The 14,379-nt window shown below is 41.2% G+C and overlaps 2 protein-coding genes across 2 annotated transcripts; one reads left to right on the forward strand and one right to left on the reverse strand.

Annotated features, from left to right (window-relative positions):
* Positions 1–857: 857 nt before the first annotated feature.
* gch2 (GTP cyclohydrolase 2) lies at positions 858–4,901 on the forward strand (the record flags this gene model as incomplete). Its single annotated transcript, XM_084323023.1, has 6 exons — positions 858–1,152; positions 1,646–1,755; positions 2,224–2,279; positions 3,926–3,957; positions 4,159–4,243; positions 4,772–4,901. The coding sequence occupies 6 exons, from the start codon at positions 858–860 to the stop codon at positions 4,899–4,901; spliced, it is 708 nt and encodes a 235-aa protein (XP_084179149.1).
* A 2,070-nt stretch (positions 4,902–6,971) lies between these two features.
* cript (cysteine-rich PDZ-binding protein) lies at positions 6,972–12,383 on the reverse strand. The gene is made up of 5 exons (XM_084323824.1): positions 12,274–12,383; positions 11,669–11,734; positions 9,601–9,655; positions 9,338–9,441; positions 6,972–7,064 (listed from the first exon to the last, which is right to left on the reverse strand). Exons 1-5 carry the CDS (start codon positions 12,287–12,289, stop codon positions 7,000–7,002), a joined length of 306 nt encoding a protein of 101 aa, XP_084179950.1. The 5' UTR covers positions 12,290–12,383; the 3' UTR covers positions 6,972–6,999.
* Positions 12,384–14,379: the final 1,996 nt, after the last annotated feature.

The raw sequence follows: 14,379 nt of genomic DNA on the forward strand, positions 1-14,379 counted from the left end.
TACCCATGCCCATACCTGCCATGCTGCTATGATGCCCGAATTTCCCCAAGGGGATTAATAAAGGAATATCTTATATTAATTGTGTTCCTGCAAGGTTATTGAAGTGAAGCACGTTTGGTATTATTTGGTTGGAGTTGGAGGTGGGGGGCCCTTGCATGATTTCACCTACGGCATAATTTATGTCAGCATCACCCCTGAGTTGGTGATCTGATTGGTGGTCTATAGATTGCAATTTACCAGTTAACAAGTTTGCAAGAACCACCAAAATAGCCATTACCACAAGCCTTGTTTTTTAGTAAAAAAAAACATGAAATTAGTCTATGGATTAGCAAATTAGTCACAACAACTCAAACTCTCTCTCATATGCCTGCAGTGCACGCAGCTACCCAAATGGATGATCCATGCACCTGGGCTGGATGGTTGCGCAATATGTCCCTACTGCGCTCCTTCACAGGCTATGCTGAATAAAAAAAAAGAAAAAAACATGGGTTCTGTGCACGCCTCTTATCATAATCACCGAACTCCACGTGAAGTCATGAGTCTCCAAAGACATCTAAAGAAATGTCTGTCTAGCTCCTCGGATTCTTAATCAATTAGGCACCAAATGATACATGATAGGCTACTCCATCCCTTGCCCAGTCCTCCCTCTCCATATCCCAGGAGGCTACTCGCATATAGTCATGACATGCAGTGGTGACGAAACGAAATGTTTTGACGTGATCGATGGAGCCATGACGAAATGGGAACGGACGCGCACGGTATATAAACACCGCGAGCACCGGGGGGGTTGTGTAAAGCTGCAGCTGACTAGAGCGAGACCCACTTCAGCCTTTCAGTTCAACAGACAAGCCTCCGACATGAACAACGGCCACTGCAACGGAAACAGCAATGGTGTCGTCACAGAGTTCCACTGCAGAAATGGCTTCAGCGAGCTCGCCATAGAAGCAAAGAAGTCGGCGGTGCAGCGGAAGCACGAGACGTCCCGCAAGGAGGCCGAGGATGAGTCTCGGTTGCCGGCGCTGGAGGCCGCGTACACCAGCATCCTGCGCGAGCTGGGAGAGGACACCGACCGGCAAGGGCTCCTGCGCACGCCTTTACGCGCCGCCAAAGCCATGCAGTTCCTCACAAAGGGTTACCACGAAACCATCTATGGTAAGACTTAGTGGTTTCGATGTACTGTGTGGGGTCTGTCATCATGGATTGGTTCATTGGTTAACATCATGTGTAAGTGTAATTTAAAGTGGATAGAAGGGTGGGTGCGTTTGGATATTAGACTCGAGTACTACAACACTGGCCCCCCAGTAATAGCTCTTATACACACACCACACATATTTTCTTTCTCTTTCTCTCTCTCTCTCTCTCTCTCTCCACAAACACTTTGTTTTGTTTTCTGTCTTTTCAATGTGATAATTGGTTTTCAGCGTGAGCTCATTACATAATGATTAATCTGTTAATACCAACCTGTAAATTTAATCTGGACTCCGAACAATGTTTGTTTTATGTCACTGTTAAACCCTTGTTTACAAGAACGTGAGGCGTTCTCCGGCATATAAAGTGTTTCAAAATATCCCCCTTGATTTATCTAAATCAATATATGTTACTGAAACTCTCTCTCTCTGTTCAATTTATCTCTCTCTGCCCATAGACGTCCTGAATGATGCTATATTCGATGAGGACCATGAAGAGATGGTGATTGTTAAGGATATAGACATGTTTTCACTGTGTGAACATCATCTGGTGCCCTTTTTCGGAAGGGTAAGCATACACAAATAACCTGGGGAGTCAGTGGGTTATTTTTCAAGAGAATACATGAAATGCTTTGCGTGTGTGTGTATGAGAGAGAGAGAGAGAGAGAGAGAGAGAGAGAGAGAGAGAGAGAGTGAGTGTGTGTGTGTGTGAGAATGGGAGAGAGTGTGTGTGTGTGTGTATGAGAGAGAAAGAGAGTGTGTGTGTGTGTGTGTGAGAGAGAGAATGGGAGAGTGTGTGTGTGTGAATGGGAGAGAGAGTGTTGTGTGTGTGTGTGAGAGAGAGAATGGGAAAGAGAGTGTTTGTGTGTGTGTGTGTGAGTGAGAGAGAGTAAAACTATTACACACATGCATGACTTAAAGGGTATTGTACAGTATGTCTGCCTGGCCGCATGTAAAGCATTGATAAGGTCAGCAGTCAGCACTGATGTTGTTGTTATAGGTACTAACATTTCTTTTCTCACTGTCTGGCCCCTAGGTTCATATAGGATATCTGCCTAATAAAAAGGTGGTCGGCCTGAGCAAACTTGCAAGGTATAATACACACAATAACCCACACATGTACACACACACACACACACACACACACACTATATAGACAGTAGAAGTTATATTCTACTAGTCCCGCCCCTGGTTCAAAATACCTTCAGTTTAACATTATGCAAATATCCTCTGGGAATACTGTTATTCCTACAGCAATTACTTTTTAATATGTTGTAAACAAATACATCTGCTGGCGATAATGATGACCATAAATTAATTTAAGGTTGAATTATTTTAATTTTTTACGAATGGACTACATTTTCCAAGAAGTCAAGAGTCAACAGTCACCTTCATGTATGAACAACTAACCGCTAGCTAGGTTAGACAATTTTTTGTTGGAAATATTTTTTGTTAACATTACGCTCTGGACGGTTGGCTAGTTACCTGGCTGTAATGTATAGCTAGACACTGTGACATGGCTGCAGGTTGCAGTTTGTAGATCAACTAAGCTACAATTGTGTGTTTCTTGGGAAAATGAAATGTAAAATTATTTATTTCGTCTCATCAGACATATCCTATGTAATGTTGAGGATTTTTTGGAGCTGATAAAATGTTTCTTTTGCAAAACATCATAGTCTCCATAGTAAAGTTAGTAAAGGGGTGGGGCCAAATGGAATGTCACTTACTCAGTGAAGTTGGGTTGGGTAATAATTGAGACATATCGTTTATCATCTATCTGTGTGATCGTATTGCGTTTTTATTTTTAACATTGTGAATCACGATGTGCGATCTTGCGGTCTAAAAGTCAGATCTCTCACAAAGTGATTTCTGACACGTTCCAGTTCCAGTTTGATGGTGTGTCACACCTCTTATTGCCATACAGTCCAATACGATGAACATCCATTTTTAGATGATCTAACATTTGATTTTCCATACCTAAGCAGATATCGTGATATACGTTGATAACAGAAAAAAAGTCCTTAGTTATGAATATTGTGACTTTATCGCTTACCGTATTGCCCAGCCCTGCTGTGTGGCTGGTGCAGTGCACTGTGTGAGTGAGTGTGTCTTTCTGCATGTTAGTGTCGTCTGGCTGCGTTCTTCTGTTATCTCAGTGCATTGACCTGGGGGGCTTAGGTTTAAGCCCTGTGGCCAATATCCAGTCCCACCATCAGGCAAACTCACAGACACTACCCTAAACCGCAGTCAGGCCATGAGAAAATTCCTTCGGACCTGTGGGAATCACCCCAGTATTATCACAGCCTCTCTCTCTCTCTCTTACTATCTTTTTCTCTCTATCCTTCCGTATTAAACCCCCCTCTAAATACAAAAGCCCAGACTGACGCTGACAGGGACGCCATTGTATTGAGAAATCAAAGTGACATTATTGACTTTTTCTTTTGGGTGGCAGACATAATACAACATTGGGTCCATGTAAGGAGACTGATGAATATGATGAGATGAAGGGGGGGAGGGGCTTTATAAAACTGTTCTGCTTCTTCAATACTTGGTCAATAGATTAGGACACTACTGTGGAGTGAATGATTCATAGACTAAAGGGCCTTTAAGGTTGAATGATACAGTACAGGCTTGGGGTCAGGGGCTAATGCCGTTTCAATGTTTAACAAAAGATTAGTTATTTACATCTGATCGCTATTCAGTCCTATAATTCTGACCTGTGTGTTTTGTTCATGCAGGATCGTAGAGATCTACAGTAGGAGGCTTCAAGGTGAGTGACATGTTTAATTCAAGTCCTATACTATGTGGATGGTGGGTAATGAGAGTGTGGCATTCTGATGTCGGGGGCAAGTTTAATTACCACAAAACACCTTTCTCCAAAGACTGCGGAAAGAAAATACAATTGACTGCATATGACATTTTACTTTGTATATGTTTCCTCATATTTAACCTCCTTTGTCTATCCTTTCAGTCCAAGAGCGTCTAACCAAGCAAATCGCCATGGCAATATCAGAGGCTCTGCAGCCAAGGGGTGTAGCTGTGGTTATTGAGGCGGCGTAAGTCAGTCAAAGATGGAATGTATCAAACGTTTGTAAGGAGCTCAAAATATGGAGCTGCCTCACAAATGCACAAATCCCATGGTGATCATGTGAGCTAGGTCATGCTTTCGTAAAGTATGTGCAAAGGTGTGCACGTGCACCGTATTGCACGTGAATATGGATAATATGAAATATGTTACTTTATTTATTATTTCACATTTTTAAACAACCGGAATAGGGAGAAATCACATTAAAACACACCTTGGGGTTGATCTTAATAGATACTCCATTCCAACAGACAAATACACTAAAGTTCAAAAAGGGTAGGTTGTAATGTTGAAGCTTGTAAACAATACCCCGCCCCCGCCGTTGATTTCCTATAGTTTACAATACAGTGCGTTACCTTGGCAACCGTCCACATTTCACATTGATCCATATTCAATATGACACCGGCCGGCCACGCTCAGTGTGTTCTTCGGCAGGTCCAGTTGGGAGGAGCGAGCCATGTTGTGTGTGAGTGACTGTGCGTTTTCTCTCTCGATGCAGGCACATGTGCATGGTGATGCGGGGCGTTCAGAAGATGAACAGCCGCACGGTGACCAGCTCCATGCTGGGGGTCTTCCGAGAAGATCCCAAAACCCGGGAAGAGTTCCTCGCGCTCACCAAACACGGCTAAAACCTCCCAACCGTCCGCTCCCAAGGCCGCGTACAGCGTCTCCAGCTCTGGCCGGCCTGGAGGCACCAGACCTAGCGTCGGGTTTATACCCCACTTGAAAATCTCAGCTTAACAAAAGTGATCCCTGAATCAGGATCTGAAGCTGCCTCACTACCTGCTACACTTCACTGGATCCTTTGCAGCTCTCCTTATAGAGCAGGACAAGCAATGTGGGTCTTCCTCTCTCTCTCTCTCTCACATACACACAAACAAACATTGTCCTTGTCATAAAGGTTTCAGTTCTCTCCCCAACAGATGGCGTTTGTCTTTTGGTGATAACGGTTATGTTACTGAAATCCTCTGGAATCACTGTGAACAAAAGTGTGAGTCCCCAAACCCTTGGTGCCTTTTCCTAGCCTCTGCTAGAAACCTCATATATTCTTGTATGTAGTATCAAAACTACAGTGCAATGTTCTAATATTGAGCCTATTGTAGACCGATATTCATTCATTTGTTTTTTTTCCTGTTGGGAATTTCCTAAGTGCTTTTGCACAATGGTCAGTTCATGGCAGCAGTATCCAAACACTACCATGGCTCATCTGAATGCTGTTTCTCATTGAATGACCAATAACACTAAGCACAGACTGTATTACTTGATCCGTTTTTATTTTTACAAATACATTTGTAAATAATATTTGTATTGCAACAAATGACATTTGTAAAATGAAAAGATTCTTTTGTGGATATATTTCTGTAACTTAGAAGAATACGTTGTCTCTGTGGCATATTCACTGGAACAGTTGGCTGTGCTGTAGTATAATTCTTGTTTTATCGATCGACATTGTATCACGTTCTGTATATTCTCTTAGCTAAATAAAATTATATCCATGCATTATTACAGACTCGTGAATCTTCCTTTGTGGGCATTAGCAAAAGCAAGGGCAAAATAACATGTTTGCAAGTTTGTCATCATTTGTTTTTTTATATGATAATATGATATTTTACTTTTGATATGAGTGTTACCATTTCTTTGTCCATAAAGATGTCAGTTTTATGAATAATGCATAATCAGTTCTAATCTGGTACATAGCCACAATTAACTGGATGAACTGCATTCAGGGATAATGTAAATCCTAAATATGTTTGCATTTGTGCTCATCACTGACATCATCTGACTCTGATTGCCGGTCCAGGGAGGTTCTCGGTCTGGTCTGGACAATATTGTAACGAACTCTCTACTGCCAAGTGTAGCTAGAACCATAAATCATACATCGGTACACATAACACAATGAGACATAGAAGACGCACGCAGAACTTACCGGTATCTTAAGTTATAAGTTCTTTGCACACAGGAATATCTCAGGGCCTGGGGGAGAGCAAGGCATTTAAATGTCAAATAGGAAGCTTGTTGCAGAGTGTCTCAAGACAGCCTGCAACCTATAACCTCCAACCCTGGCAGGACATGGGGTCACAGAGGAAGTTACAGCATGCAGCAACAAAACAGGATCATGTCACAAAGCATCGTATTCCAACTAAACCAATCACAATGGGCATAAGGGACGAATATGACTTTGTGGCACGTAATAGGCTAAAATGATATCTGGTCTGCCCTCCAGGGACAAGAAAGAATAACCCTGTGAAATGTCATCATATTGAACGTTTTAATGCAATAAAAAATACACCACACTATGTTACATAGAGAATATGATAAAAGAAAGCAGAAAGAAAATCCTGCATATGTACAGGCATTAAATCTGAATTAGCCACTGAAGCCACTGGCCAAGGCTAGAGACAGAGAAAACAGGGTGTTGGGATTTGAAGAAAACAGTGCTTGCCTGTATATTGCCACCGTATACAACAGCAAGGGAAGCCCATCTCCAGGCAAATCACAAACGTGCACACACACACACACAAACACACACACAGCTGGAGAGTAACAGTTTTAACATTTCAACTGATTTTATCGCAGCTCTCGTTGTGCCAGACGTACAGTACATTATATGTACATCCGATGTACCCTACATGTACAGTACATCTCCACATCCATCCATCCATATTTCTTTCTCTCTCTCTTTCTCTCTCTCCCTCCCACCCCTCCCCCTCTCTAATGAGAGTGATGTCAGACAGACGTTTGTTTGTAGTTTTTGGTGTCCAAAACTTTCTTTCCACACATGGCACAGATTCCTGGAGAACACGAGAAAAAAAGAGACAAAAGATGAAGAGGTCAATTCAGATTGGGAGAGAAACTATTATATTAAATTACATTGCAGTTTTACATCCACACAAAAACTCACATCTCCTAGAATGATGCAACAGATAGTCGTTTTCTCGGTTTCTGGATTTGCCCTCAAGCACTGGCAAAGAGATTAAATTAACGTATTCTCGACAGAGCTGCATTTCACTTTCAAATGGATGCTTTCTGAAACATAATGCAATGGTTTTCTGCTCCCTTTTCATCTTGCAGGGTGACCAAATGCAGGACAGCATGCTGATTTCGCAGGGCAGTAAAGTAATACTGAACACAACATGTAATAATATGGTTTACCTAATGTCCTAATGTATAAAGCATTTCATCTAAATATACGCATTTAGATTAATTAACTAATTTCTTAAAAGCACAGTAGCCTCAAATAGGCCAAATGGCTAAGCAGCAGAAACACTGCAGAACAGAACATAGATAGTACATAGTTGTTACTGGGCGCTTACCGCTCCAAAAACACAATTTGGTCAATCTGAGACAAAGGTTTCAGTATGGAGTGTGGTGCCCCCTATAGGCCTTTTGAGGAATGTATATTTCTTGCTGGACCACGCTGCTTAGACTCTGAGTTTTCTAAACATCCTCTTCATCAGAAGGCTCTAAGCCTTAGAGCCTTCTGATGAAGAGGATGTTTAGAAAACTCTTGGCATGTCAAGAGAACTGCATCTGAGGTAAAGTTGAAAAGGTACTCGGTGCCGCAGGTAGTTGCTCTTGTTTTTCTTCTTTTACTCCATAGCTGCCCTCCTTTTCAGCATCAGACTGCTTGTTACACAGGAAGACCATAATTTTACTTAATACTGTATTGGTCTGAATATGAGATGACCCTTATTATAAAACACCCCTTCTTTTTCAAGACTCATTTTTGGGAAAATACTTTTTTTGAAGACCAAATATAGTTTTTACAAGATTGGCATTGTAACTCCTCCACTGTTGTAACTGAGCACTCACATTGAGAACGCTCATCGTGAGCGCATTTACTAATCACTTAAGGCTCTAAGTGCTGAGCAACTGCCATCAAGCACAGAAAAAATAGCATCCATGTAGGATCCATTTATTTTTCCCAATTTGTTAGGTACAGAATGCATATCGCTTACAAAATATGTTAATGTTAACACTTTCAATGCCAACGACGCTATATGTCGTTTGTTCATGCCGACCGTTCATTGCCAACGACGCGATGTCATTTTTGTATTAGCGATTTGAATTCATATTTCATCAATCTAGTCTCACGTTAGTGCTGCAAACTCTCTCTGAGCTCCATTGGGAAAATACCGCCCCCTATCGTCTCCCTGTAATGGATTGCATGAAAACACATGGGGGGGGGGATCCAGCTTCCTCATTTTACTTCTCACGCAAGCCACCAGAGAGGAGAGGATTCATTGTGGACCATCAGAACAGCGTGGAATACATATTTCCAGTATGCAGCGTTGGATCAATAAACACGATCGATATTTGGAATGGCGATCAGGAATTGGAATAATCTTTTTGGAGAACATCTGATCTGAGGTAAGGAATCTATTTGACCAGTCTTAGGATAATCAGAGCTGTTTTCACAGAGATATCAGTGTGTGCCCTATGTGTGTGTGTGTGTGTGTGTGTGTGCGTGCGATCAGGAAATAAGAGATTCGATTTTTCAGCTCGCTTCTCTAGCGTGCATAAGTACACATATACTATCGATAATCTAGAGTTTATTTGAAAACGATTCATAAATAGGCCGAAAAATGTCAAAGTTTTTTGTGTATTCCAGAATATTCCAGTAAAGGGCGTTTATCACAGAATCTTTATATTTTCCTGAAACTTTCAAAAAACGAGTTTTTCAAAATGGTATAAATCGGGAAATGAACCGATTAAAAAACAATCCGTTTCGACAATGTTGACTGCAAACAAGTCATTGATAAGCAACGGCCAGATTAGACACAGTCATAATTTAAGACATAGTTTATGCGTTTGCAAATATGAGAGCTCTATCATTGAAGTGGGTGGTGGCAAGGAAGCACTAAAGCTCGCACCGAGCTCCGGCATTGATAGTGTTAATGTTGACGGGCTGGGGTTGCAGTTGAGGGTAGTTGAGGAAGAGAGGGGGAAAAGATATTTTCTGAGAGGATTTGTTAGGACTTAGAGCTCAAAGAAGAAGCTCAAACCAAACTTGGAACCAGAACCAGCTGGAGGAACCCACCCCTAAATGAGAGGAAGTTCCTACCTTTCTTGTAGGCACATCCCTGGCAGTAGTGAGACCCTGACTGATGAACGGAGCTCTTGCAAATCCTGCAGATGGAAAAGCCGGCTTTTCCATATGGATCAAACCTGTGAGGGAGACACAAAACATGGAAACTAAACAAACAGCACTCCATAACATAACCTGAAATAATTACTAACATTTGGGCCCAAACTGACTCAATGTTACAATGGATGGCAAATCCAATCAAACAGAGCTGTTCTCCTGTCGTGCCGTCTCCTCCTCACCTTGCCTTCTTGGACGTCAGCATCTTGTTCTCGTTTAGCTTCCGCCCTCCGCCCTCTGATTAGAAGCAGACATAACGTAGTCATTATCATCATCATCATCATCATAGATACCACATTGCAACGGAGTTAAATGGGGAAATAAACCAACGCTTTTTGTTTTTGAAATTGAACTGCATTCATAAAAATACCAAACTAGAGCAGAAGACACTGATCTGGATTCTGAAAACATTTGTGTTATTGTTGTGTGTGCCAAGTCCAGTGATATCTTAATTATGAAAGACTTGTATCCCAAAAGTAATTGTGGTGGTTTACAGCACAAAGGATCAAAGTGCAAAAAACATCTCAAACCAAACCTCAGTAGAACTGACTAGATTACACTGCAGTGTTTCCTCTACATGAATTCAGCTGTTGCGGATGATGACCAAAGCAAGAACATTACCACCACAGCTACATAAAGATTATAATATAACTGGGCGGCTAGGTGGTGTAGTGGGCAAGGCACTCGCCACCAGTGTGGAGACGCTAGGATTCGCGTGTTCGAATCCAGCTCTCCACATTGTTTTCAGTTTAGCTGGTCGTCCGCAGTAATACACATTGGCCGTATTACGGGGAGGGAAAACTGAAGGGTGGGGATCGAACGTTGTGAACAAGCGACTCCTACAAGTCGGTTGGTGCGCCTGCGCAGTAGAATCAGGAAGTGTCGGGGGCAGCGTGAGCCTCCCACGCGTTACTCCTCGACACTGAGAGATCGAGCTGCGCAGGTGAAAAGATGCGACTGCTGTTACCTCAAGTACCGGAGGGGACTTGTGCTATGTATGACTTAGTCCACATTGCAGCCGGCTTGTGGGAGGCAAGAAACAGCGTTCGTGACAGGGGAGGGTTGAATTGGATGATACGAAATTGGGATGGGAGAAAAATACAGAAAAATTGGAGAAAAAGTGGATCAAAAAAAAAAAAAATTATAATATAGCTCAATCCCCCCCCCCCCCAAAAAAAGAAAGCAGAAAATAAATGAAAAGCACAACCATAAAACATGTGTTTAGAAGGTGTCAAGTATCCAAATATGAACAGTTTTAGCACTACTACAACCTGCAATAGAATCAAAACTAAAACAGGGACGTTAGCCCTGATACAGGATACTAAAACATTAGCCCTGATACAGGATACTAAAACATTAGCCCTGACACAGGATACTAAAACGTTAACGGGCTAATGTTTTACCAGACCCAGTGTTCCTCAGATTGTCAGAGGAATGGAGATTCTTAATTTGTAAGATTATTTTACAATAAACTTGAAACATTGTCTTGAACTGAGTACTAAACAGTACTATACAGTTAGTCAAGTCAAGTCAAGAGTTTTATTTGTCACAGCATACAAGTATACAATGAAATGCGGGTGGTCTTGCCCGCAACGATACACAGGATCCTTTGGGAGTCTGCTTGTATAAAGGGTCCTGTATTAGGGCTAGGATGGTCATGGAACAAACACCAAGAATGACAGAGGAGACAATGCATTGCAAGGCACCACAGTGATATTTAATCTTAATGACTTTGGTTAAACCTCTGGTAAATATCGGAATATTCAGAACGCACATAGCACACACATCCACACGCACACACTCACTTTAAACAAACACACTGTAGCACCCACTCCACACACTTTATAGCACACACCCACTTTAAACAAACACACTGTAGCACCCACTCCCCACACTTTATATTTATTGATGAAGGATTGCACTACAACTCGTACACCTTACTGTAAATTGTACCTAAATTGTACCTCATCCCATTTCTGCTTTGCACTATATAGTACTGTACATTAGTACACTGCATAGTATTGTATATTATATGGTAACTCAGAACATTGTACATATGTCTATACCGAACACTGTGACCTCATTTTCTTCTTCTAAATTACATGCTATACTATGTTATTTGATACTATCTTGTCTAGCACAGTCTCTGGAGCGTAACAGTAAGAAGCATTTTGTATGAAAGTATTCTGTACTTCTGTATGACAACTATTAAAGAAACTTGAAACTTGAATATGTGCTGATTGAATTCACCTGTTGTGTTCCGTGCTCCATCCTTCCAGGTGTCTGGGGTGATGACCTTACCAAGCTTCTTCTCACCTGAAAGAGAGATGTGGAAAACAAAGGGAGGGAAAGGAATAACAAAACATATCTGAATTAGATTTGGGGGCTGTGTTGGTGTGCATTGACATAAAAGCTAAGGAAACAATGAATGCTCTACTACAGTCTCTGGCCAGATGATTTACAGTCATCAGTCAGCGAGGAATAACGTTATCCCACCCTAGCTATATTACAACACGGAATAACGTTATCCCACCCTAGCTATATTACAACAGGGAATAACGTTATCCCATCCTGTATTTACAACAAAGGATAATGTTATCCCCTCCTGTATTTACAATAAGGAATAACGTTATCCCCTCCTATATTTACAACAAGGATAATGTTATCCCCTCCTGTATTTACAACAAGGAATAATGTTATGGCTTCTCTTTGCTAACGTTAACCAGTGAGCCAGCAGTAGCTATATCGTCGAGCTTTACATACAAAGCTCGTCAATAGAGCTAAGCCAGCAGTAACCTTAGACGTTATCAAGTTATGTTTACTGAAAAAGTCAGGCACAAATGAAGATGTCTTACACTTGTCGCACACCATAATTGTCTTCGTTTGTTATAAACAAATATTTTAACTGATGAACAACAGAATAGGTTAGTCCCTTCGTCAACATAGGTACTTCCGGTAGAAGTTTCTCTTCTTCCGCTGATTATTCTTACTAAACCGATTGGTCGACGTCCTTAAAAGGTCGAATCTCATTGGCGCATATCACCTTCAGTCAACGTAAATTCTAGTAAAGCTTTGTTGACCTTCCGTAGTTTGTTTTGGCTCAGTGAAGCACGCAGCAATATAAACCACAGTATAATTTCCGCTTTTACCGACGACGCGATCCTACCATTCAAAATAAAAGTCCCTTGACGGTGTTTGGGCTGTTCCTCTAAAAAGTTGCAGTGGTTGCTTTTCAGTATTCAAGTTTGTAACACTTTATTGAAAATGTTACTGTAGTGTCTTCATATATTATATACTAACTGATTAATTAATTAATTAATTACTGATCAATCTGCTGAATTGAAAATGAGGGACCCTGATGTAAACAAGACAAAAGTATTTTTCTGGTCTGGATCCCCTTAACAATTGTTTGTATTGAGCCGTACTGTATTGTACCCATTCTGCAATCTGTTAATAAAGTTTTCAATCAATCAATCAATCAATCAATCTGCTGAGCAGTTACCATACATATACATTTACATATTTACATTTTGTTTTTTTAGCTGACGCTGTTATCCAAAGCAACTAACAAGTGTTGTATGACAAGTCAGCAGGAAGGGTACTGTCGTAAATTAAATTGATCAAAATGACCCGTATAAGAATTACAGGAGGGATCAAAATCATCTAGCGGTTTCTGGAAAAGGCCATAGGAGAATTCAGTCAAAGGCTAACAGTGCAACCTTTCACCCTTCACCTAGCAGCTATAGGAAAAAGCCCAGAGTACCATAAAAATAAGAACAGATCAAATGGCAAACAAATGGAACCTCTTTCCCCACACAACAAAGTGGGATGGAGGGCCCAATACTTAACTTTAAGTCAGGCCTGAAGGCCGGCACCAAAGTTCTGTTTACTTTAGCTAAACAGTCCAAACAGACCTTTCTGTATGAGGGTCGAATTCAGGGACACTTGGGTAAATCATTCGAAAAGGAAACTAGTTCACATCCCCTCTGTAAGGTCACCTTGTAACGAGCCGAAAATAGTCATGTCACTTCCTTATTGGTCAGGGAACCCAGTTCTTTCGTGTTAAGCCAATTAGGAGTCTCCGTTCTGTGACATCACGGGGCAGAGACTCGACCACTGGGCGGGGTTTGGGTGATTCCTATATTTTACCACAGATCTGAGACATGGAGAGAAACGCACGGAGACCAGCAGACCACGTCGACGCACGGAGAGCATCATCTTGAGACGCTGAAAACCTATCCAATCGGCTGCAGATGCTGATTAGACATAGAAAAGTTGACAAGAACTTTAAGCTGTTTGGATCTTCCAATAAACGACGGCCAGACTGTCTTTGTACCTTTAGCGCCTGGCTCCGACTCAAAATCATTTATAAGACAATTGAACAGAACGTGTGAGTACAACAGCAGAGATACTATAGAGATCCACTATACGATCCTAAGACTTTAGTAGATAGATTCATTGAAAATACACGTCAGTACAACTCTATCAGCTGAGTAACAATGTTCATCAAAGTGTTCAGACTTGAGTGCTCCAGTGTTGAGTATACAGCACACATACAGTAACAGCAGTACTAGGCTACACATACAGTAAGAATAGTGTATGAAGTACTTAACAGCCATACTTGAGTAAAAGTAAATATATCTTACTCAAAAGTGACTCTGGTAAAAGTAAGTAAAAGTCTTAAAGTAGCTGACATTAACAATTAAATGTACTTAAGTATCAAAAGTATTTATCTGGTGATAAAATGTATAAAAGTATCAAAAGTAAAAATACAAAGTAACAAAACAGCCAGTACCTAATAACAGCTATAGTTTTGCTGTCTCTTTATAATATCAAATGTATTTCTCCCTCCCTCAACTCCCTTCTCCTCTGAATGCCTGAGAACTGATCAAACGTTACTCTTCAAAATAGCTTTGATGGCGGGTGGCTAGTGTTGGAAAGCAATTACTTGATATAACTTG

The sequence above is a fragment of the Notolepis coatsorum genome (genome assembly GCF_963971535.1).
Source record: "Notolepis coatsorum genome assembly, chromosome: 10".
Taxonomy (NCBI): domain Eukaryota; kingdom Metazoa; phylum Chordata; class Actinopteri; order Aulopiformes; family Paralepididae; genus Notolepis; species Notolepis coatsorum.